The sequence below is a fragment of the Trichosurus vulpecula genome, chromosome 4, assembly GCF_011100635.1.
Source record: "Trichosurus vulpecula isolate mTriVul1 chromosome 4, mTriVul1.pri, whole genome shotgun sequence".
NCBI classification, from domain to species: domain Eukaryota; kingdom Metazoa; phylum Chordata; class Mammalia; order Diprotodontia; family Phalangeridae; genus Trichosurus; species Trichosurus vulpecula.
In genome coordinates, this window is record NC_050576.1 from 370,771,826 (window position 1) to 370,796,959 (window position 25,134).

The 25,134-nt window shown below is 37.7% G+C and overlaps 1 protein-coding gene across 1 annotated transcript in view; it reads right to left on the reverse strand.

Moving 5' to 3' along the window:
• The window catches only part of STK24 (serine/threonine kinase 24), a 149,566-nt gene that overhangs the window by 46,569 nt on the left and 77,863 nt on the right, over positions 1-25,134 (reverse strand). The window contains exon 3 of the mRNA XM_036755925.1: positions 1,038-1,094. Coding sequence (XP_036611820.1) covers positions 1,038-1,094 — 57 coding nt within the window. The remainder of the gene's footprint in view (positions 1-1,037; positions 1,095-25,134) is intronic.

A 25,134-nucleotide genomic window follows, 5' to 3' on the forward strand; every position in this document is an offset into this window, starting at 1 on the left:
GATGTCACCTCAGTTGTAATCTTTAACTAAGGGAACGGGAATTGGAGTTTCTGTGCCTTGATTTCCTGGTTCTTTGTCTAGCTTCCGTGCTCAGACTGTAAACCTGCCTCCCAGCCTATGGTGAGAAGGGTCAGAGGTGGGTGGGAATTCTCTTGTGTTAGGTATAATTATTGGTGCTTTGCCCCTTGTAAAGGGCCTCCTTTGCTGGTTCCACTCTGTGCTAGCAGAGGACGCCCTATTCTCGAGAATGGAATAAAATTTATTTCTGTTCCCACCCTGAGATGGCTCCTTGTTATGAATTAACTTTTAATTGGTGAGGGTCTTTCATCCCACACACTATGCTAGTAAAATCATCAGATCAGCTCCTACAAAAGCCTCAAAAAGACCTAAAGGAAGGATTACACATAGGAGGCCCCACACTCCAAAAAAATCATTTAAGATAAGGCCCGAAGTCAGTTATAAGCTCGGACAACAGAAGTAACCAAGTCCTATGCACCAGAGATACCCTAACTAGGCATTCCCTATTACTTCAAGGGATGGTCTTTATAAAAAATTGTAAAACAAAGGTTTTATTCAATTTAATTTTGAAACTCATCATTCAGAGAGTAGAGAAATGTGGGCACTTCTAAAGCTCAAATATAATGAATGACAAAGGGTATCAGTTATATGAAGTTTGAGAATCACTGTCATCACTAGGTCTTCACAATCAGAGAAATGAAAAGTTCCCCTAGGTCACCAGGTTGGGGAAAAACTTTTGAGGAATAGGTTCATTTGCTTATAACATTTATCATCCTGTTAACGGAAATAAATTGAGTTCAAAATTATAATTGTCATTTCAGGCTATGAAAAAATTAAGCAAACAATTCTGTTAAGAATACATTTGGTGGGGGCCGTGAGGGGTTCCTTTTGATGTAAATATTACTCTTGTGAAAGAATACAAGGAAATGATAATTTAACTAAAGCCAAAGCAGTTCTTTTTTTTTTTTTAAGTTTCTCTAAGAAAATACTACATGAGGAAACTCTAAGGTTATACTTACTAGATCTAATGCAGAGCCTCCACCAAGATATTCCATTATTATCCACAATTTGGTATCCTAGAAAACAAAATAAAAAAGAAGTTTAAGAAATAAAAGAATCAAAATAAAGGTTTCTTTCTGAACATAATTTGGAGATAAAAAATTTTATAACTCCATTTAACAGGTTCAATTTAGAAAGGAATAAGAAGCTGTCACAATGCGTATTGAACAGTGAACACATTAAAGTAAACTCATTAATAGTAAAGCTTCTGCTAATTGGAGATCAGTCTTCTAGAACTAAAAGGATAAAGTTAGATGAGATGGCCTGAGTACCATTCCCCTGCCAGAATTATTATTGTATGAATCTATTCTTCTGTAGTGACTCAAGACCCAGAAATGGTTAGATGTCCTTTAAAAAAAAAACAAAAACCAAAGACTTTAAAAGCAGAACAGCCATCTCTGAGGCAAAAGAATAAAACTGAGAAGAATGAAACCAACAAAACTTCTGATAGGATTATCCTGGCCTGTTCATTGCGCCAAAGTAAAAGAGGTCTGGATAGCTGATATTGACAAAAGGTTAGGCGTTTTGTACAAAACAGGGAGAGATGATAAGAGATGAAAGAAAAAGAGAAAAGAAAATGGATGAGCAATATAAATATAAAAGTTCATATAAATATCATAGAAAGGAAGAAGATATCTCTCATAATTATGGCTAAGAAGAAAATCCTAACTTAAGAAATAGAGATAAAAGATAAATTGTAAAATTTCACTAACACAAAATTGAAAACTTTTTGCACAAGCATAATAGATCTAGTTTAAAACTTAGAGTGGAAAACTGGAGAAAAATCTTTACAGAAAATTTTGATAAAATTCTAATATTGAACGTACATAAAGAATTTACAAATACATAAGAACATGAACCATCCCAACAGATTACTACAAAACAATGAAGAAGTGCATTTGCTATGGACCTTTGTGGCAGAAAGAGAAGTAGGTGATGGATTCAAGGTGAAGGAGACATTTTCAAAGATGGACAATGTCTGAAACGTTTTGCTTGACCATGTATATTTGTTACAAAGACTTGGTTTATATTTTATTTTTTAAAGTGAGAAAAGGAGAGAATCATAAGGATAAGACGATCACTAAAACATCTTTTAAGATGCAGTTAACCTAAGAAGGCCAGAAGCTAGACAGATTTCAAAGCTCCATGCTGAATTTATATACTTAAAAGAAAAAGCAAGCTATATGGAACGGATTCATGGCTTCACGTGAAATCCTCTTTTTCTGTTCTATGGAAGTGCTTATTTTATTCAGTTTATTAAATTCAAAATTTTTAAAAATTTAAAAAGAAAAACACATAGGTGATCACAAAAGATAAAGTAGAACATTAGATTACAAAAAATTCAATGCTTTTGCACAAGCAACATAAATGTAGTTACAATTAAAAGGAAAATTACAGAATATCATTACAGCTAATTTTTCTGATCAAGCTATTTAAAAATTTAGACATAGGGACACGAACAATTTTCTAATAGTGAAATAGTCTAAAGATATAACAAACTCTCAAATGAAGAAATTCAAACTATTAAAAATGCCCTAAGTCTAAATCTCTAAATACTTAGAGAAATGCAAATTAAAACTATAAAGTCACATTTCATACCCATCATATTGGCAAAGATTATAAACAAGGAAAATGGCATTTGTAGAAGAGGTTATGTGAGAACAGACATACTGAAAAAGACTGGTGAAGCTGTGAACTGATTCAATCACATCCAAAACAGTCTGCAACTACATCACTAAATCAATCTCTTTCTCTATCTCCCTAGCTGTCCCCACCCCCACCACACACACACACACACACACACTCTCTCTCTCTCTCTCTCTCTCTCTCTCTCTCTCTCTCTTTCCCCCCCCTCCTCCCCCACACCCGCCAAGGATAGGAAAAAGTGTTCATATGCACAAGAATATTTATAAAAGCACTTTATGTAGTAGCAAAGAATCTGAAACAAAACAGGTGCTCAGTAATTATGAATTATGTCATATGAATGTAATGGAATGCCATAAGAAATGATAAACACGGTAGATTGAAAGAAACATGAGAAGACATACTAAATGATGCAGACTTACGAGCAGGACCAGGAAGACAATCTACAATACATAACAACAATGATATAAGGGTGGGAAACTGAAAGACCTAAAAACCCTGACCAAAGCAGCTAATCAATCATGACTTCAGAAAGTTGGTGTTGACATATAACTGCCACCTCTTGGCAGAGAAGTAACTAACTTTTGAGATGCAGGATGGGCTGTATGCACAGATATGCCTATTAATTTGTTCTGCAAGAATATACGTACTTATTACAAGAGAGGGCTTCTACTGGAGTGGGGGTTGGGGAGTAGTGGTGGTAAGGTAGTGGGCAGTAAAAGATATCAAAAAAAGGATACCAATAAGATATGCATTTTAAAAATACACATTAGGAAACCGGGTAGAAGATAAAAAAGTTTGTTAATAGCTTGTTTAAATTTGAAAGTTGTACATAGTAAAAGCTTAGTTTCTTACATAAACATTCTTTTTCATCTTAAAAATTGTATTTATTGATTGTTAGATCCATAATGAAGAAAGAAAATGTTTTTTAAAAGACACAAGAGATCAGTGGTTATCAATGAGCAGTAGCTACTAAGGTAAGGGACAAAGATAGAGAACAAAGTTTCTGCAGTGCTTGTTCAGGGCAAGGGGACAATGAGCAGAGTTTATGAGCACTCTGATATCCCAACAAGAGCAGTTCCATAGGATACCAGAGGGAAATCTATTGCTGTGTGCTCTAGTATGGGAAGAAGTGAGGGAGAGACGTTTTTATGTGTCTTTTGATCTCACCAGCTCCCCACGAGGCAGAAATATTGTAGGCACATCAGCCACAAAGCTGTACAATTCTAAAACTCACTCCCAGGGAGCAGGGTATCTGGTAATATTTTCCAAGCTTCTTGCCTGCCAATGTTACTTCACTGATATTAGGGTGTTATTCAGGATATGAATATGCCACTACAGAAAGAATACCATGAGACAGACATTTGCTCCCAAAGGCAACCCACAGAACTTAAGTCTTGCTGTACCAATTAAATAGCAATTTTCAATTCTTTTCCTGAGCTTGGAATTCTATTCAAAGACAGATATTAAGAGAATAATTTGGAAAAAATTAAGGCTTATTTTCATGCCTGAGGAACTGTCATCTTTTCTGCTGAAGTCTTTGGAGTGAACTTTCTCCAAAAAACACTGGGGCAAGTTCTTTACGGTGAAAGCTATTACTGCTTCGCATCCCATGAACAAACCCAGGGCAAGTGAAACAGAAGAATAGGAGTGTTAACTGTGGACGGAGGTGTGAATGAGTCCTACTGCTCTGGAAAAACTATGTGGAGTCATACTAGACAAATAGTCACTAAGCTGTGCATGTTAACCCAATCATACCACTAGAAGGAATCGATATCCATGATTAGAAAACAGCTAAACAAATTGTGGTATATAAATGGTATAAAGGAAAAAACTAAAATATTTGAAACGATGAATATGAAGAATTCAAAGAAACTGAGAAGGACTTGTATAAACTGATGCAGAAGACAGTAAGCAGAAGCAGGAGAACAATATGCTCAATGATATAATGAAATACTTCAGAACCCTAAACACAGCAACCAGTCATCATGCCTGAAGACGTATCTCACAAACCCGGTCTCATTTTACTGGCTAGCCCCCATTCCTGGAAATCCTCTCTCTCTCTCTCTCTCTCTCTCTCTCTCTCTCCTTAGCTTCTAGCTTTCCAAACATCTTTCAAGATTGAGCTCAAATCTCACCTTCTACAAGAGGCCTTTCCTGACCCCACCTACCTAAGCATTGCTTATATTTACACTGTATATCTCTTGTATGCGCATAGGTATTTGCATTTGGAATGTAAGATCATTGAGGGCAGATACTATTAAAAAAAATTTTTTGCATTGTCTTGCCAGCATATAGCATAATCTCTGGCACACAGTAAAGACTTAACAAATGCTTGTTGGCTGAGTTAGCAATATATAAAAATAACTGGAAAATTTACTGGATGTTACAGGCAAATCAAAAGTCACTGATAATAACCTTAGAGAATGTCATGGGTTTTCTTGGAGGACCAAAAGAAAGCTTTTTAATCCAAGAGTTAATACTTTTTTTGTTGGTTGGATAGTTTTGTTTTTTGGCAGAAAAGCAGCCCCATCCTTTACAAAAACTAGAAAGATGATTGTTTTTATTTTAACTTCATTTAATATTTGCCTAAACTTATGACAATAATCTATATATTTATGTGCACATAATCTCCCAAAGTACAGTAAGTAAGCTACTTGAGGGCAGGCACAGTTCATTTTATCCTCAGAACCTAGCCAGTAGCATGCCTACAGTAGCAACTTGATAAATGTTTAATTAAATTATTCCCTCTAGGAACTCCCTAGAGGGCTTTTTTTCCCTTGGTATAACAGCAGAAAACAATTTCCAATTAAGACTAGTATCACTATATTGTATGTTACAACCTGTCCCAATCATAGGTCCACCTATGGTGCAACGGATCACTCACTGTCCAAAGGTTCAGATAAACAATTACTTTTGTAAAAATATTCAACAATCCCCAGGTAAAATACAATCCATGAGATAGTAAAAAGCAGTCTAGAAGATAAAATCCAGTAGCAAAGAGACTAGCGGCTACCAAGGAATTTTTCTAGGTCTCAGCAATACTCTTCTCCCAAGTCCTAAAACCTATTTTTATATCTTCCTTGCCTCAAGGACCCAGAGCAGAGTCATAGATCAATCCACCGGGAAACAAAGTTAACTCAATCTGCCCCAGATCTGCTTGATTGCTTCTGGGATCACAACAATCCCAGCTAGTATTTGTTGAGGGGGAGTGTGGAGATTAATAAAAGCCTCTCTAGCTCCATTAGTATTCTAGACCACAATTGATACAGGACAACAGAACAGCACCCAAACGCTGAATTCCTGAACTCTTCTATTAATCTGTTACAGAGGAATAAGGTACTTAAACACATATGTACCATTCTCTTCTCACAGTTATTAATGTCTCTTAGTCTATGGTATGATTTTATGGAGCATCAAAAGGAAGGCCCTACTGATGTCAAGATAAGTCTACCCTGGGTGGATAATCTTTCCTCACCTTCCCTTAATCTTTTTAAAGAGAAATCAAGCAAGTCCCATTTGCAGCCAACTGTGGAATACTATTCTCTGGGAAAATTCTCTTGCTGACCCCAGAGATTTAACATCCACACACAGGACTTCCTGGACAGCAACAGGCCACAAACTATCCCCTTAATAATTTATCCTAAAAACTCCATCCCCCATCAACTACTTCTAAGCTTCTCTCCTCCTAATTAGGCAGCAAAAAACTAGTCTTCAAAGGAAAAAAAAGTAAGAAATACTCCCTCATGGGGGATGGGGGATGGGTGAGAAGGAATACCCTATCAACAACAAAAATCAGAAGTGGGTTTTATTATTCATTCTTTAACAAGCAAAACTGGCACAGAAATCAAACAACGTTCTGTACCAATGTTTTGCTTTGCCCTTTGGTCAAATAAAAGCCAACAAAAAATAATCAGTGACTTAACAGCAAAGGCAAGTGACCACTCAATGTTTTGAAATACCAACAATGCCACCCCCAGTTATGGCTACTATCTTCCACTTGGATGGAGGAGAGGGAGCAGAAGTACTAGTCTGACTTCTGTACTTTTTATGAATGTGACTCAATTTCTACCTAATCTGGGTGCGGAAGTGAAAACCCTGTGCTGCGTATGGAAGGAGAATGAAAAAGCATGAGGGAGCAGAGTTGGGAGTAGAATTGGTGCCAGAGCTTCTTGGGGGTGAGAATCCAATGATTCACGAGTAAGCTGCAGCCATGTAGGCAAAAAGCTGGCTTCTCAACATGTCCCTGATTTCTAGATTGCTTTACCAGAAGTTTTGGAGACTTTCCTCTTGGGTGACATTGAAGCTTCTTTCTGGTTTGAGCTGTCATGTTCTTTCCAGCAGAGTGCTTTCTTTAATTTTGTGTATTTTCTAGTATATTCTAATCTGTAGAACTTCTCCAATGTGTTTGCTACTTTGCTTAGATAAGTGGGTTTGCTTGCTCTTCACTATTTGTGAGGGCCCTTTGTGTAAATATCATTTAGTGGGAATGAGTTAAGCTGTAACCTTAAAAGGTTAAGAGTGAAGCCAGGGTTTTGTTTGGAAACCCTAAAATTACCTGTACCACTAGACAAACAATATTTAGAGGTACACAGAATTATCATTTTCACCAGGAACACCTCAGATACCCAACCAAAACTGCCTGGCTTCATTGTTCTGGTGGAGCCTACTGCCTCTCCTCCCACCCCACCCCCCACCTTGTCAGAGATGTAGGCTTTCTTCTTTCCACAGAGGCAGTCTTCTAGACCTCAGATGTATCTAGCCATGCATCTATGAGCCCTGTCTATGACATACTCTGGTTGAATGTTATTCTTCCTTACAAAATATTATTTGATCTCCAAGACCTCTAAACTTGGTGTTTCTTTTTTCTAAAAATAACTTCTATTTTCTCTGCCCAAAGGTCCACAGAGGAATTTTTTTTTTGGGGGGGGGGGGGACAGGAGGGGAGAAGGCAAGGTAATTGAGGTTGAGTGACTAGCAAGGTAATTGGGGTTGAGTGACTTGCCCAAGGTCACAGAGCTAGTAAGTGTCAAGTGTCTGAGACCAAATCTGAACTCAGGTCCTCCTGACTCCAGGGCTGGTGCTCTTATTCACTGCGCCACCTGGCTGCCCCAACAGAGCATTTCTAAGAGAGAAAAACAAAACCTTCACATAACCAGGCAGATCTGGCCTACTAGGAGGAGTGAGCAATAAGGAAGGGGTGTGCCCCCCTTGGCTTCTCTCCCATTCTTCCTTCCAACCAAGGGTATTCCCTGAAACAGAATACTTATAATTAAGAATTTAGCTTTTTGCTCTTCTCTTTCAATCCCAAATCTCTTAACCCTAGGCTGAAGTTGTTAAACAAGTTCTGGTCTCCTATCTCTATCTACTATATTTTTCCAATTAAATATAATCCTGCCCTCCTCTTTTCTATCCCCTCCCACAACACCAGACTCCAAGTCAGGAGCCGTGAGCCCTATTTTTGGCTGTGTCACAAACTAGCTGTATGACTGCAAACAAGGCACTTAACCTCTGCTGGTCCCTATTTCCTCATCTATAAAATGAAATCTCAAAAGTTCTTTCCCAGCTAAAATAATAGGATCCTACTATGAACAGGCAGTTTTCAGATAAGGTATCTATCAGTCATATGAAAAAAAATGCTATATATCACTACTGATGAGAGAAATGCAAATTAAAACAACTCTAAGGTACCATCTCATATCTATCAGATTGACTAATACAACGGAAAACGAAAATGATAAATATTGGAGAAGATGTGAAAAAACTGGGACACTAATCCAACCATTCTAGGGAGCAATTTGGAATTATGCCCAAAGGGCAATCAAACTGTGCTTTACCCTTTGATCCAGCAATACCACTACTACTAGGTCTGTATCCCAAAGAGATCATAAAAACAGGAAAAAGCACGTATATATACAAAAATATTTAAAGCAGTTCTTTTTGTGGTGGCAAAGAACTGGAAGTTGAGGAGATGTCCATCAACCGCAGAATGGCTAAACAAGTTGTCGTATATGAATGTAATGGAATACTATTGTGCTACAGGAAATGTTGAACAGGAATATTTCAGAAAAACCTGGAAAGACTGGCATGAACTGAGGCTGAGTGAAGTGAGCAGAACCAAGAGAACATTGCACACAGCAACACCACCACTGTGTGATGATGGACTATGAATGGCTAAGCTCTTCTCAACAGTGCAGTGATCCAAGGCGATCTTAAAGGACTCGTGATATTAAATGTTATCCACATCCACAGAAAAAACTGATGGAGTCTGAATGCAGATCGAAGAATACTATCTTCACTTTCTTTGAGGTGTGGGTGTGTATTCTGTTCCTTCTTTTACTACAAGACTAACGTGGAAATATGTTTTATATAATAGCACATGATTGCTTGTTGTCTTGGGGAGGAGGGAGAAAAATTTGCAACTCAAAATCTTGGAGAAAACGAATGTTGAATATCGTCTTTACATGAAATTGCAAAAAATAAAATACTATTTAAAAAATAAAATACGGGATCCTATAAACAAAATCAAGCTCTTCTTCCTCATAATTTTCTCCTCTCAACTTGGCCATTGTGTCAATGGAGTGATTATTCTTTTGAGCTCGAACACCTCAATATCACCTCTGACACTTTTCTTCTTTCCACCTCACATCCAATACTTTACTTATTATTCCATTTTAAGCGGTAAAACCTCTCTTGTTCATCCTTTCTGTTATACTTGAATTCCAACACACTCATCCTGACTCTAATCAACTCACACTTAGATACTTCAAGTAGCTTATAACTCATCTCCTGGTCAGCAGTCTCTCCTCCAAAGGTCTCCTTCTTCCTTCACAACGCTTCCAAAGTCACATTCTGAAAAACACTGTTTTTCATCAGGAGGATTCTGTGAAGATAGCTGAGTAGGTCAGAAAATTTTCAGCTCTCCAAATTTCCTCCATTAAAAAAACAAACCAGCACATAGCCTCAGAGCAGCAGAAATAAACTTGGGCAAAGCAGATGTCCTCCTAAGACAATTCGAGCAGACTCTAGCAAAGACCCAATCTGCAGGGGCCAGGTTCAGCCAGAGTGAAGTGCCAACAAACACCCCCAAGGCCAACTTGATAGAATCAACAAACAAGGCCGGGATGGGGAGCAGCACAGCTGAATGGAGAGGCAGCAGCGGCCTTAGAAACTTTCATTGGCTGGGGGAGGTACCTGCCTAATGCCCGAGTAGAAGATTGAAGGACCTTCCAATCAGGGGGGCTCCAAGCACAGCTGTGCTGACCAGACAAGTCCAGGCTTCGGGGAGAAGGCATTACCACACACCTGGGGAGTGTAGTCGCAAGGAACGGGGCTCCCGTTGGCTGTGGGCACTCACAAGACAGCAAAGTCCCTGGTTTCAGTTCCAGGACAGAGGGGACAGCTGCAGTTTGCAGCTACCTGAGGGGCCACAGGGAGTAAGATCATTTGCACACTGTATGGTTGGGGGCCCTAGCCATGGCTTAGGAGTAGAAAGAAGAACCCAAGTTTGGGCGCTGAGACAGACCTCAGAAAATAACAATATGAAGGACTCAAGACTTGGGGCATCATTCCTTATACCTCAGGACTATAACTTGATTATACTAATAGCTGCTAAAAACAAAACAAAACAAAAAATAAATAAATAAAATGAGTAAGCAAAGAAGAAAGAACCCAACCACAGATAGTAACTATGGTGATATAGAAAATCTGGGTTCATATTCAGAGAAAGATAATGGAGCTAAAAAAGCCACTCCTTTTTCAATGAGGAACATCAAATGGTACCCAGCACAAAAAGAATTCTTGGGAAAACTCAAAGAGGACTTTAAAACTCAAATAAGAGAGACTGAAGATAAAGTAGGGGGAAAAAAGAGCAACCTAAGAAAATTAAGAAAGTCAACCAACTGCAAATAGAGAAATCAAAAAATTAGAGAAAATAACTCCTTAAAAACTAGATGTGGGCAAGATTAAGCTAATGCCGTTCTAAGACCCCAAGAAATCATAAAACGAAATCAAATGAATGAAAAAACAGAAGAGAAAGTGAAACATCTACCAATCAAACTGCTAAAAATTATTTTATAGAGCTTGGAAAAATAATAATAAAATTCATCTGGAAGAAGAAATGGTCCAGAATATCACGGGAATTAATGAAAAGAAATGCTAGGGAAAGTGGCCTAGCCACACCAGATCTTAAATTGTACTATATAGCAGCAATCATCAAACTACTTGGTATTGGCTAGAGTGGTGGATCAGTGGAATAGGTTAGGTACACAAGACGCAGTAGTCAATGACTATAGTAATCTACTGTCTGATAAACCCAAAGAGTCCAGCTTCTGGGATAAGAACTCACTATCTGACAAAAACTGCAAAATAGTATGGCAGAAACTGGGCATAGACCAATGTCTTACACCATATATGAAAATAAAGTCAAATTGGGTTCATGATTTAGATATAAAGGCTGATACTATAAGCAAATTAGGAGAGCAAGAAATAGTTTATTTCTTTGATTTATGGAGAACAGAGGAATTTATGACCAAACAAGAGAGAACATTATGAAATGCAAAATGGATTATTTTGATTATGTTAAATTGAAAAGTTTTTGTACAAAGCCAATGCAACCAAGATTAGGAGGGAAGCAAAAAACTAGGAAAGAATTTTTGCAACCAATGTCTCTGATAAGCCCTCATTTCTAAAATATATATATAGAGAGAACTGAGTCAAATTTATAAGAATACAAGTCATTCCCCAACTGAAAAATGATCACAGGATATGAACAGGCAGTTTTCAGAGGAAGAAATTGAAGCACATGAAAAAATGTTCTAAATCACTACTGATCAGAGAATTGCAAATTAAAACATCACACCCATCAGATTGGCTAACATGACAAAAGAAGAAAATGACAAATGCTGGAGAAGATGTGGGAATATTGGAACACTAATTCATTATTAGTGGAGTTGTGAACTGATCCAACCATTTTGGAGAGCAAACTGTGCTTACCCTTTGATACAGAAATACTACTACTACGTCTGTATCCCCAAGAGATCATAAAAACAGGAAAAGCACCCACATATATAAGAATATTTATAGCAGCTCTTTTTGTGGTGGCCAAGGACTGGAAACTGAGGGAATGCCCATCAACTGGGGAATGGCTAAACAAATTGTGGTATATAAACGTAATAAAATACTACTGTGCTATAAGAAATGATGAGCAGGCAGACTTCAGAAAAACCTGGAAAGACCTCAGAACCAGGAGAACACTGAACACAGTAACAGCCACACTATTCGATGACTGACTTTGATATACTTAGCTCTTCTCAGTAATGTAAGCACCTAAAATAATTATAACAGACTCATGATGGAAAATGCCACGCACATCCAGAGAAAGAAATATGAAGTCTGAGTGCAGATCGAAGCATACTATTTGCTCTTTTTTGTTTTGTTTTTTCTTTCCCATGGTTCCTCCCATTCATTCTAATTCTTCTATACAACACAACCAATGTGAAAATATGTTTAATAAAAATGTGTATGTAGAACCTATATCAGATGGCATATCGTTTTGTGATGGGAGGTAGAGAAAAATTAAAATTTATGGAAGTGAATGTTGGAAACAAAACAAAAAATGTATTAAAAAAAAAAACCTCAAACATCTCATCAAAAAATCAACTGATCTGGAGAACAAATCAAGGAGCAATAATGTAAGAATAGTTGGACTACCTGGAAAATGATTTTTTAAAAAAGAATCTTGATACAGTATTACAAGAAATTATTGAAGAAAATTGCCCTGAAGTTCCAGAACAAGAAAGCAAAACAAAAAAAGAAAAAAAATTCACCTATCACCACCTGAAAGAGATCCCAGGAGGAAAACTTACAGAAATATCATAGCCAAGTTTCAACGCTCTGAGGTTAAGGAGAAAATATTGAAAGCAACAAGAAAAAAAAATTTTTAACGTCATGGAGCTGTAATAAGTATTACACAAGTCTTAGCAGCTACTACATTGAAAGACCACAGGTCTTGGAATACAATATTCCATATTGGAAATGAGCTGGGATTACAACCAAGGGTAACTTACTCAGCAAAATTAAGTATAATCCTGATTGGAAGAAAAAAAATGACATTTAATGAACAAAGACTTTCAGGTTTTTGTGACAAAAATACCATAACTTAAGGGAAAATTCAACATATAACAGCCATATAAAGGACTCAATAAGGTCAAATTGTTTACTTTATATGTGAAAATATTATTAGTTCTTTTATGACTGTCGTTTATATTTGGGTAGTTTGAAAGAGGCTTGGGCTGAGCTGACTATGATGTAAGGATTCTAAAAAAAAAATAAAACTGTAGGGAGAGATAAAAAAGAGTAATTATCTCATACAAATGAGGCATAAAAAGAAAAACTGATACAGAAGAAGCTAACGGAGAGAAGGTGGGTAGTGTTGGAACCTTACTCTCATTAGAAATGGGTTAATGATGGAACACTAAATATATCTAGAAGGGTATAAAAGTCTTCTAAATTCAGAAAGAAATAAGAGGGCAAGGGGATTGGGGGGAGGATAAGAGAAGGACTTTTAGAGGGGTGAATAAGAACAGAAGGGTAAGGTAATGAGTAGAAGTAAAGCAAAGGAGTAAGGAGAGAGAGGGTAAAGAGAATGAGGATAGTGAGGAAAAAACACAACTAGTAATTGTAGCTTAGAATGTGAATGGGAAGAATTTACCCATAAAACGGAAATGGATACCAGATTAACTATTTGGAATTCAACAATATGTAGCTTTCAAGAAACATAAAAATGAGAGTTACACACAAAGATAAAATAAAGGCCAGGAGTTAAAAAAAAAAAAAAAGCAGGGATAGTAATTATGATCTCAGACAAAGTTAAAGTGAAAATAGATTTAATCCAAAGTGGAAAATAAAGCAACTATACTATGTGCCAGCAATATTATTCAATACAGCTTCAGACCATTTAAAATAACTAGACAATATAAAACACTTGAGTGTATACCTGCCAAAACAGACAAGGGAACTAAATGAAAATAAATATATAACACTTTCTATACAAATAAACTCAGATCTAAATAATTGAAATAATATTTATTGTTCATGGGTAGGTAAAGCAAATATAATTTTTAAAATGATGATTTTACCTTATTAATCTATTTATTCAATGTCGTCCCAATTAAAGTACTAAAAAAATTATTTTACTGAGTTAGAAAAAATAATAACAAAGTTCATTTGGAAGAACAAAAGGTCAGGAACTTCAAAGAAACCAGGAAAAAAAATGTAAAGTAGATTCAGCAGTATCAGACCTTAAATCATATTATAAAGGAAAGTGTTGTTGAAGTGTAAAAAGGATTATTTCAATTATTTTAAATCAAAATTTTCTTGCATAAGTAAAACCTATGCAGCCAAGAATAGAAGGAATGCAGAAAAGTGGGGGAAAAAACTTTCACAATCTCTCAGATAGAACGTGATTAGGACAGAATACTCCTAGGATGAACTGGTTGATTCAGAAAAACATGGAAAGACTTGGACATATGAAGGAAAATTCCATCCATCCTCAGAGAAACAGATGACAGGTAGAAATAAGCATAGTATGGTCTTACATACATGCGTATGAGTGTATATGCGTGTATGTTTACAGATACGTATGTTTGTCCATGCTTGGGGGGGGGGGGGGGGGGGACAATAAAGTAAAAAATGCACAGCTAAGGAAGCAAAGAACAGCTGGGCAGCTTCGAAAATAACACATTCATTATATAGGTTTTCTTGAAATGGAAATTTATTGTTTTATAGAGAATCATCTCCTATGGTCCGCTGTGTACATGGCAGTGCTTTTTTCTTTTCTCATTTTGTATTTAAGTTTAAAATTTTTTTAAATTATATTAAAAAAGACAAGTAATAAATCACCTACCACCTTCCACTTGAAAAAAATAAATAATACTGCTTTTATAAGGGAAGGAATGGAAATGAGTTTATATAGCACTTATGATGTGCCAGGCACTATGCTAAGCATCTTACAAATATCTCATTTGCATCTCACAGCAACCTCACAAGAAAGGCTTCACTATTATTATCCTCATTTTACAGCTGAGGAAAGTTGAGGCAGAGAGAAGCTAAGAGACCAACCACAAAGTGCCTGAGATTAGGCATGAACTCAGGCCTTCCTGACTCCAGGCCCAGTGCTCTATCCCCTGTGCCAGCTATCTGCTTCACTGCTACTCCTTACAAATTATACATAAATACATAAATTAGGTCACTCTTCTTATAAAAGATTTCAGTGGCTCTCAAATCCCTCTGGACACACTCTAAGCACCTCCTCCTGACTTTTAAGGACCTCAACAATCTAATTTGAGCCTAACTATGCAATCTTATCTCCTGTTACTCCCTGCTCTAGCCAGGTTCCCTATATAGACAATGAGAGTGCCTCTGGTTCTGATAACCCATACCTGTACTAACATTTATACTGCTCCCTCTATTTAACTAAGCAAACTGAAGCTACCCCCTTTAAGTCCCACCTCTTCCACAAAGCTGTAAACTATTTTAGGTGGGCCCACTGGATAAAGTACTGGATCAGGAGTCAGAAAGTCCCAAGTTCAAATCCAGCTTCAGACAGTTCCTAGTTATGTGACCCTGGGTAAATCACTTAACCTTTCCCACTCCTCTTATTTTTTCATAACAATCTTTTATCCTGGTCCTGAAACATGGTTCTTTGTTGGTAAAATAAAAGAAGCCTTTTCACATCCCTGATACATCTCTTCCCTGCCCTTTAGGAGTCCTAAGACTATCCAAACAAAACCAGAAAATCCAGGATGCCTACTTCCAAGACTGATACGCAAATGAATCTAGAGATCATAGAGCTGGGCCAACTATATCTATATCTTGGACTGATTCTATGGGGGAAAATGAACCGGCCTACCAACCGAATTTAGAAAACTGCACAGTGGTTTTGGAAAACTCCCAAGTATTTTCCTGAAACAAAAGCTCACTTTTCACAGTACCAGTATTCTTCCATTGATACTGTGCGGCTAATTTGAATTATGGACTAAATTGCTTCATAAATGAGAATTATAGCGCCAATAGTATTCCCATCTTTGCTCACCCTCCAACCCCTGCCAAATCCTCACAGGGCCAGTTAGTAATGAAGCTGAGACTTGAGTCACAGAAGGAAGAAGTCATCTACCCCAATCTGCACCTCAAGTAGGGACATGAACCTGTCCTTCAATTCTGAAATCTAGGCCTAATGTTCTTTCCATTACACTATTTCCCAAGTTTTTCTAAGGAACTTTGTTATCCTGCACCACTATGTGAAAGGCAGCATAAAGCAATGGAAAGGATATTTAGGCTTGGCGTTAGAAAGGTTGGATCCAATGCCCAATTCTTTGGCAAAGTCACCTATCGTAATGTTCCCTTCCCTCTGTAAAAGTGGGGGACTGGACTAGATGGCTTCTAAGGTCCCTCACAGCTCCGAATCTGTAATCCAAGGATCTATGATGCAAACCTATATTCTTTAAGAAAATTAAGATGCTAGCAACTTTGCCCTCCTAAAGAATTAAACGTGACATTATTTCATGAAAATATTTATCACATGGTAAAAATTCTTGCTATAAAATCAACCTTAACTACTTCTATTTTGCTCTGAAATCCCCCAAAAGCCTTCTCCAGTGGAACTCCATACCCCTGAACACTGAACCAGCACGAAATATATCAACATAATTCACAAGTCCCAAAATGTTTTCAAGGAAATTACTTTTGAAAATGCTTTAACTATACCACACTCCCTTGAATCCAAGCCAATGTTGCCATCCCCAAAGTACCTTTCTTACCATCGGTCTCTAATATATACCAGAAAGAATCTTTCCATTCTAATTAATAAGATCCAAGTTCACCAAGAGTTTGGGATTAGAAATTAGGAAACACAAGTTCTGGGCCCAGCTCTGTGACTTAATTACTGTCCAAAGCTGTTAATCACTTCCCTTCTCTGAATCCCAGTTTTCTTGCCTAGCATTTGAGGATATACTCCCCATTCTGTTGTGTATCACATGAAATATTGTATGTAAAATATAAGCTCTCAGTGTTATCGCCATAATCTATGGTTCAAAATAACTTGATAAATGCCTGAATGACACAAAATTTAATGAAAAACCAGAAGAGTATTCCGTTTGATGCAAATTCCTGGCCAAAGTGAAATTTGTCTTCATGTTTCATAAATGTTTTAAAAGCTTGCAACAAGATGTAGCTACAAATGACTGTCTCAGAAGGGTAAAGGAAAGACCAACAAGGTGTGTTTAATAAAGACACCTCCTTCCTGGTTTTCAAGTAAAGGATGATTGCTTTTATTTGCCAAGATATCTAATCATAACCTTCACAAAACCTACCGCAATTTGGCTTGTGAAGCATTTGTTTCCAAAGACTGGAAAAATGGATAGTTTTAAATGAACGTTGTTTTTACTTGTCAGGAGTTTCAGATGAAGAAAATCATCTCAACTGATTTAAAACAGGAATGATCACATAACACAATTTTAAAAGCTACACTTACAATGCACTTATATAGAGCTAGTTTTACTAAGGAAGATTAAATGCCACAAGATGTAGACCTATTATGACCTAAGTTCACTGCTCCCTCAGAAACCTACCTTTTCAAAGAAGTCCACAGGCTCCTGGGTTTCAAGTTGGATGATCTTAACAGATCATCTAATCCTAAGAGGTTAAAGTCACATAAGAAAATGGCAGAGCCAAAACTGAACCCAGGTCCTCTGACTCCAAAGCCATCATTCGCTCAACTCCTAACTGGATAAGCAGGTGAAAGGGAAATAAAAGACAACAAAAATAAGCAAAAATTATATTTGATGATTTTTAAAGTGAGATCTCTTTTTTTTTTTCATTTTAAATACGTACACAAGTGCACAACTTGCGGCCCCCAGGTCTCTTGCAGCACACCAAAGGATTCTGGGTGGCCCATGAAAAATGAAGAGGAAAACATCCACAGGTTGTGTAGGCCTGATCTTTAAGAAATCCAAAGTACAAACAACAATTCACAGAGAATTGTACTCTAGTAGAATGTTTAATGGGAGCAGGAGACATAAAACAGTGCAGCATTGAAAGAACTTTCTGACTAATTTGTCATGCTATACCATCTTCAGTTTCTTTTATAAAATGAAAGTATGTCTGACTATTCTAGTTAACAAAGAATTACTGAGCTAGGTCCTATAAAGACATAGTCCCGTGGTAAAGAGCTTACAACATGGCATCTGGCAATTCCTTCTTAACACAAACGGATGGGGTGATGGGGTGTGTGTGTGTGTGTGTGTGTGTGTGTGTACACAGAATGCAAAATACATGCACATGTGAGGTACATTAGGGAGGGATAAGATCAGGAAAATGCTTTCTATTCAAAGTGGTGCTTGAGCTCAGCCTTGAAGAAAGGCCAGGATCTTACAACCCTGCTGACAGAGGACCCTCTTCTTTTAGACACTCTCTCCTCTTGTGACTTCAAATTTATCATACTCTTCCGGATCTCTTCCCACCTCTTTAACCAACCTTTCACTGGCTCTTCATCTTCTAATCAAATCTCAGCTTGAAAATTCTCCAAGAACCAGTCCTTAGCCCTCTTCTTCCTCTTTATTCCTCTCTCAAAAATCTCATTCACTCCCACACCTCCAACTATCATTTCTATGCAGATGGCCCTCAAGCATACCTCCAATCCTGACCTTCCCTTCTGAACTCAACACATTATTTACCAGTCTACAAGACAATTCTACACAGATGTCCAACTGACACTTCAAACTCGATGTCCAAAACCAAGTTTATAATAGTTCCTTCTAAACCTCCTTTAATAATTCTTTCATTAGCATTCACTATGAACCCGCTCGAAGCTTCAGCCTCGGCATTGACTTTCACTCTTCTCCCTTAAGTTTCCTATGTGATCAAGGTTTCCTAATCCTTTTGATTCCACCTCTGTAACACTGGCCTCCCATATGGCCTCTTTTGTTGTTGTTCAGTCATGCCTGACTTCTCGGCAAAGATACTGGAGTGGTTTGCCACTTCCTTCTCCAGCTCATTTTACAGGAGAGGAAACTGAGGTAAACAGGGTGAAGTGACTTGCCCAGGGTCTCACAGCTAGTGAGTATCTGAGGACACATTTGAACTCAGGAAGATCAATCTTCCTGACTCCAGGCCCAGCATTTTATCATCTGCGCCACCTAGCTGCTCAACACAACCTCTTTCCTCCCATACATGACAGGATTTCATTACTTCCCTTAACATGCCTTGTGACTTCTTTCTCTTCTCCACAATTCATCCTTCCCATTACTGCCAAATTAATCAATCATCAAGCATTCACTGAACAATTACTATATATGAGCACACACAAAACAATTCCTACTTTCAAGGAGTTTTCAAATCTCGTCACGTCCCTCTGCCATCAGAAATACTTAGTGGCACCCCATTACACTCCACCACCCTACTTCCACGCTTCTGCCAGCTGCACACACTTCCCTATGCTCATGTGGTAACTTCCCTCCTCTTATGCATTTGTTGAATTTCTGTCCTTTGAGATCTAATCAAACTAAACCACTCCCACTAAACTTTCCCAGCTCTCCCAGTTAGTAATATACTGCCCTACCCTCCCCCTTCAGATTCACACAACTCTTTAGTTCACTTATCCCATCACCTCTAGGATCCAGCCGACTACTTACAAATTATCAGAAAGGGCACCCTACCTCCCTTCTCAATTTTTTTTTGCTTTGTTGTTGTTTTTTTTTTTGGGGGGGGGTCTGGGGGGAGATTGCACAGTAGCTATCACACAGGTCTGGAATGCCCCGGTACCCCATCTCAACCTTACAGTTTCCCCTGCTTCCTTCAAGATTGCTCACATTCCACAGTGTAGGTCCTTCCCCAGTACTCCTTCTCCTCTTCTTTTGCATCCCATCTACTCTGTATATATTTTGCATGTACCTAATTATCTACATATTGGCATCCCTCCCATTATATCAGCCTAAGGGCAAAAACTGTTTTTGCCTTTCTTTGACATCCCAGCACTCAGCCCAGTGACTGACACGTAATAAGCACTTAACACTAGCTGAAAAAGGCATTCGCCGACAGGTAAATAATCAAAAGACATGAAGGAGCCATTTCAAAAGCAGAAATCCAAGCTATCAACAGCCTAATAGAAAAAAAAATGCTCCAAACCACTAATAATTAGAGAAAAGCAAATTAAAGCAACTCCAAGTTTCCAGCTCATACCTATCAGATTGGCAACAATGACCAAAAAAAGAAAATGACAAACGTCGGGAGGAGCTGCAGGAGAACGGGCCCACTGACGTACCTCTGGTGGAGCTGGACACTGGTCCTGCCGTTGAGGAACGCAATTCGGAAAATGCCAATAAAGACGTTAAATTGTTCATACTCTGTGGTAAAAGTGATAGTGCTGCTCACCTACATTCCAAAGAGATCAAATTAAGAAGAACAGGATCCTTATCAACAAAAAGCTTTAACAGCTCTTTTTCTGGTAGCAAAGAACTGGAAACTAAGAGGGTACCCATCAGTTAGAGAATGGCTGAAATACGGAATATGAATATAATGGAATATCATAAGAAATAATGATGGGGATGATTTCAGAGAAACCTAGGAAGACTTGTATAAACTGGTGCAGAGTAAAATAAGCAGAACCAAAAGAACATTTTGTTAAATAACAGTATTATGTAAGACAAAAAAAAACTTTAAAAGACTGGAAAAAAACACTGAAAACAAACAAAAAAAAAGACTGAAAGTTTAAAAAAATACTGATCAATATATTGCTCAAACATGATTCCAGAGGACTGAAGATAATGCATGCTACCCATCTCTTGACAGAGAAGTAAAGGACTCAAGATACAAAATGAGACATACATTTTTGGACATGTTCAAACGCAGGAAATTGTTTTGCTTGATTAAGCATATTTTAAAAGAATTTTTTCACAAGGGGGGAGTTTGAGGGTGGGAACGAAAGGAGAGAAAAATGTTTATTTATTGAAAAAAATACATTTTTTTAAAATGCCTGTTAACTGTTATCCTGTATGTTTGTTGCTCCCTATGTCTTGAGGCTTATTACATATTCATATTCATATTCATGTCCTTCATACATTTTATAGTCCAGCAAAACTGGCCTTGCTTTTCCTCACAAAATATTCCACCTTCTCCCTCTGTACCTTTGTAGAAGCAGTTCCACAAGTCTGAAATGTCCCCCTCCTCGAATTCTTCCCCTTCTTTCAAAGTTCACTTCAAAGGACACCCCTTAACTGATCCACCCAACTGCTAGTGCCTTCCAACTTGAAAATTACCCTGTAATTATTTTGCATATATCTTATATTTGGTTACATGTTGTCTGCCCTAAGAACAGGGACTGCCTGTTTCATTGCCTAGCCCTAGGACAGTACTTGACACACAGAGCAGACGCTAATAAAAGCCTGTTGACTGATCTCACTATTACCAAATTATAAACTTCAGGAGGATAAGGACTCTGTCTTATCTAAAACTTTTATTTCCCATTGTATAGAATAGCATTTTCCACATATAACTGATGCTGGATGTTAAAACTGAATTGAATTTTTTTAAAGGGGGAGAGGCGAAGAGAATCTTCAATGAAACAAACTCATAGTAAAACAGAAAATGTGGGAGATTCAAAGACATGACATAGATCACCTCCTCTTTCCCCTTCCTGCACTCATCCAAAAAGTATAATTAAATAAACAAAACCAACTCTTGATCATTCATTTGCCAAAGCTTTCCACCCCTCCTCTCAAGAATATGCAGTAAAAGTACAGTTCATCAAATCAAATGTACTAAAACCAGGACATATCTTATCACATTCCTGCCTCTGAATGTGCCCAGGAATAATCTAAGGGTCAAAACAGGGACACAGAAATACTGAAATATTGTCTTTTCCCACACCAATCAAGGACCCAAAGGTTTACTCTCAAAAATAGAATGTTTTGCCTTTACTCACTGCTGAGCCATTTCTCAAGGGCACAATTTTTAAAAAAGTAAATGCCCACAACAAATAAAGCAGTAGTATAAAGAATTGGCTCTTCCCTGAAGGATCTACAGTCTAGAGAAGGACACAATTAACAGAATGAGTAAAGACATTCTTTTCTTGTTTTTAATATTCTGCAGCCGTCTGTGAGAAAGAATAAAAGAAGGAGATATAAGAAGCACCTGAAATAGGGTAAGATTTTGTTAAGGTATTGTGTTTATGTTTCTTCTTCCCATCCCACTTCCCACATCCAAACCTTCTTCAAAGACTGCCCCTTATCCTTGGGAGTATTTCCTCTTCGTTTCATCCTTTCAGAATTCCAAGCTTAGCTCAGATGTTTCTCCCTGCATAATAAGATCTCTGATTTAGAACTGGAAGTTTACAGATAAGGAAACTGAAGCCTAGAGAGGGTAAATGACATGGGCCTCCTTGGTCCTCACTTAAACCAACCCTAAACCTCTCCCACACACACACCAATTTGATGTGGTATCAAGTTGCTGGAAACCTCGAAATGTCAGGGTGCAGGGCAGCGTCCACCTGGAAAGAATTCACACATTTAAACGATCTTCCAGTCAAAGTGACAAGGTTTATCATAATACCAATAGTCTGGGTAGACTCCTGGGGAATCTGCATAATGGGGGTGAGACTGATACTTATATCTACAAAAAGGGAGACAGTGAAAAGATCTGGATAAGATTAAGGAGTTGTAAGTAGCCTGGGGTGGGCTAGGTGCCTTGGGACAGACAGTGATCTGGGCTATGGAAATGTATGGGAAATTTCAGAGAATGGGTTGTTTTCAAAAACATGGTCTTCCTTTTAGGGGTCCAGGTCCCATCACTACATCAAATCCACCCAGTTATTAATATATTCTACTCCTTGAAATTACTTTGTATTACTTGGTATACTTTTGTTTTTACTTACTTGTGTGATATATCGCCCCGGAAAGCTTCTTGAAGGCAGAAATTCTTTTATTTTTTTTCTTTGTAACGTAAACAAAAGGTGGGCACAAAACTGCCATCTACTACTTCAATTTATCAACAATTAAGTCTAACAACATCCATTCCCAGGATCCCTAGATTATCCTTGCAGTAAAATAACACAATGGATAAAAGTACAAGGCATCTTAAATTTTAGGACCCCTTCAAATCTCAAAGATCTAATATAACATTAGCTCACTAATGGGGATTCATTTTCTTGGCCAAAAATTAAAATACTTAGTCCACTTGAGAACTTTCATTTCATTTATTTGGAGGGAGAAGAAACAAAGAAAGCAAAGCAACCAAATGTCTTGAGGGATTTTTCTCAATTGCTTTAAGATAGAATGATCAGGGAAAAAAAGAAGTTTCCTCACCAACCTCCATTCTTCACAATACTCTGATGTAACACATTTCTTCTGCATTATCCTTGGCAATCAGTCTCACTTTTTAAACAATTGACTGGCTAATGAAAAGCTATCTCCTGTTAGTTCAAATCAGACTTTGCCTGATGTTTGTTTAGCCTACCTAAAAGAAAAATGAATAGCTTTGTACCTCCTTTACTTATTGGCATTCAATAGAGGCTTAATGTACTGAAACAATTTCTACTTTTCCCAGAAACATGGGGACAAATGGATACTTGGTGTGCTAAAAATTACTCTCAGAGGAAACAGATGTGCTTTTCCCTTGCCCAGAAGTTCCATCTGTTCTGAGCCAATCAGAAATTCAGATGACCTCCCAAAACCAAAGTAAGGCTGACAGGGTGAGTCTAATTCTACGTGACTGAATACTGAACCTGTTACTTCACAGATGCTCATACCCATGTGATGGGAATCCTTGAACCACGGCTGTATCACCTACAGATGACCAAAGATGAATTTGGGGAAATTTGACAATCAGAACTTTCAAATCTCAATAGGAAGAACTGCGGCAAAGGCCAATTTCACTAGTAAGAAAAGTACCTTGCTCACTGCTCATGGATATGCAATCTTCACAGGGAAATGAACTCGAGAACCTATAACATCAACTTGTGACTACAGCACTGGGAAAAAAGAAATCTCCTAAGTGCTGACTGCCCATCATTAAGTGCAATCAGAGATGGATAGATAACAAACAGCTGTATATCCATCAGACCTAAAAGATCTCTGTGTACTATTGATACCATTACTATCTTGGGTCCTGACGTTAGTGTTTCCCTGGGTGTGGCCACATGCAAATGACTAACAATTTGGCCTTTTCTTTTTTTTTTTTGATAGAAGCCTTGTTTAAAAAAACACATACACAACAAAAATCTGGAAAAAATTACTGCCCTAGAACAATTTGTAAAAAACCCAAACAATTATTCAGTTGACCATGTTGATATAAATCTGCAAGATCCCCAGGTCTGTTTCTAGCAACTCCAAAAACATATTGCCAGAGCTTCTTACATCCTTCTAGTTTAAATGCAATCATAAATCCAAATCCATTTTCTTTAAAAGGCAAACTATCCTGAGGGAATTAGATAGAAAAATAATAGGTAGCATAAACATGAGTTATTTTTAAATGGCTTCTAAAAAAATTTTAATAGAGGTTAATACCCATGAAATAAATAACCTAAAGGAATCATTGCATGACCAAAGATAAAAACATCAAATAATTCAGATTGTAGGTCAATAGAGAGATGCAAGACACTGTGTGTGTGTGTAAGCAGTCTACATTCAGAAGAGTTGTTGCTCAGGGCAAGAAACAAACTATATCATCAAAAATAAACATAACCAGAAAAGAAGTCAGTCACATCACAAGATAGAGCATATTGTTGGACAGGATTCAGGGTCCAATGACAATCATATAATGTCAGAGAATACATAGATAACTGGTTAAAATGCCACTAAATTGCCAGACAATACTTGCTTCTGGCTAAAGCTAGCTGGACACTTTCCCTGAAACCAGGAAATATTCTTATGGTCATTTTCTTGAGTATCACCTAAAGCAATTACCAGCAGAACAGATCAAGGCAAAAAGGTCACCAAAATGGTTTGAAAAGTCCCACTGTAGCCCACCCAGCTACGTAAATCACGTGCATGGAGGGATACAGCAAAGGCAAGTTTGACATGACATCAAATACTTTGATGGACTGATGAACTCATCGTCATGGGTCCTGTGTAGACAGCAAACCACTTATCTTTATCTTATCCTGTGAAACTCTTCTATGAGACAGGTTACACCTAGCACATCTGAAGACTTCCACTAACATTTAATTCTGAATGTGATTGTTTATTTGCAAAATCTGTCAAATATGAAAGAGCTCTGCATGTGAATGCACCCTGTAAGCTTACGCTACCGCTAATGCCAACCATTAATCTCCACTGGCTGATTATTTGTTTGTGGCTGAAGTTTCCTCATTGTGGGGGTATCATACAACTTCTGGTGGGTTTGGCTTGGGGTTTTGTTTTGTTT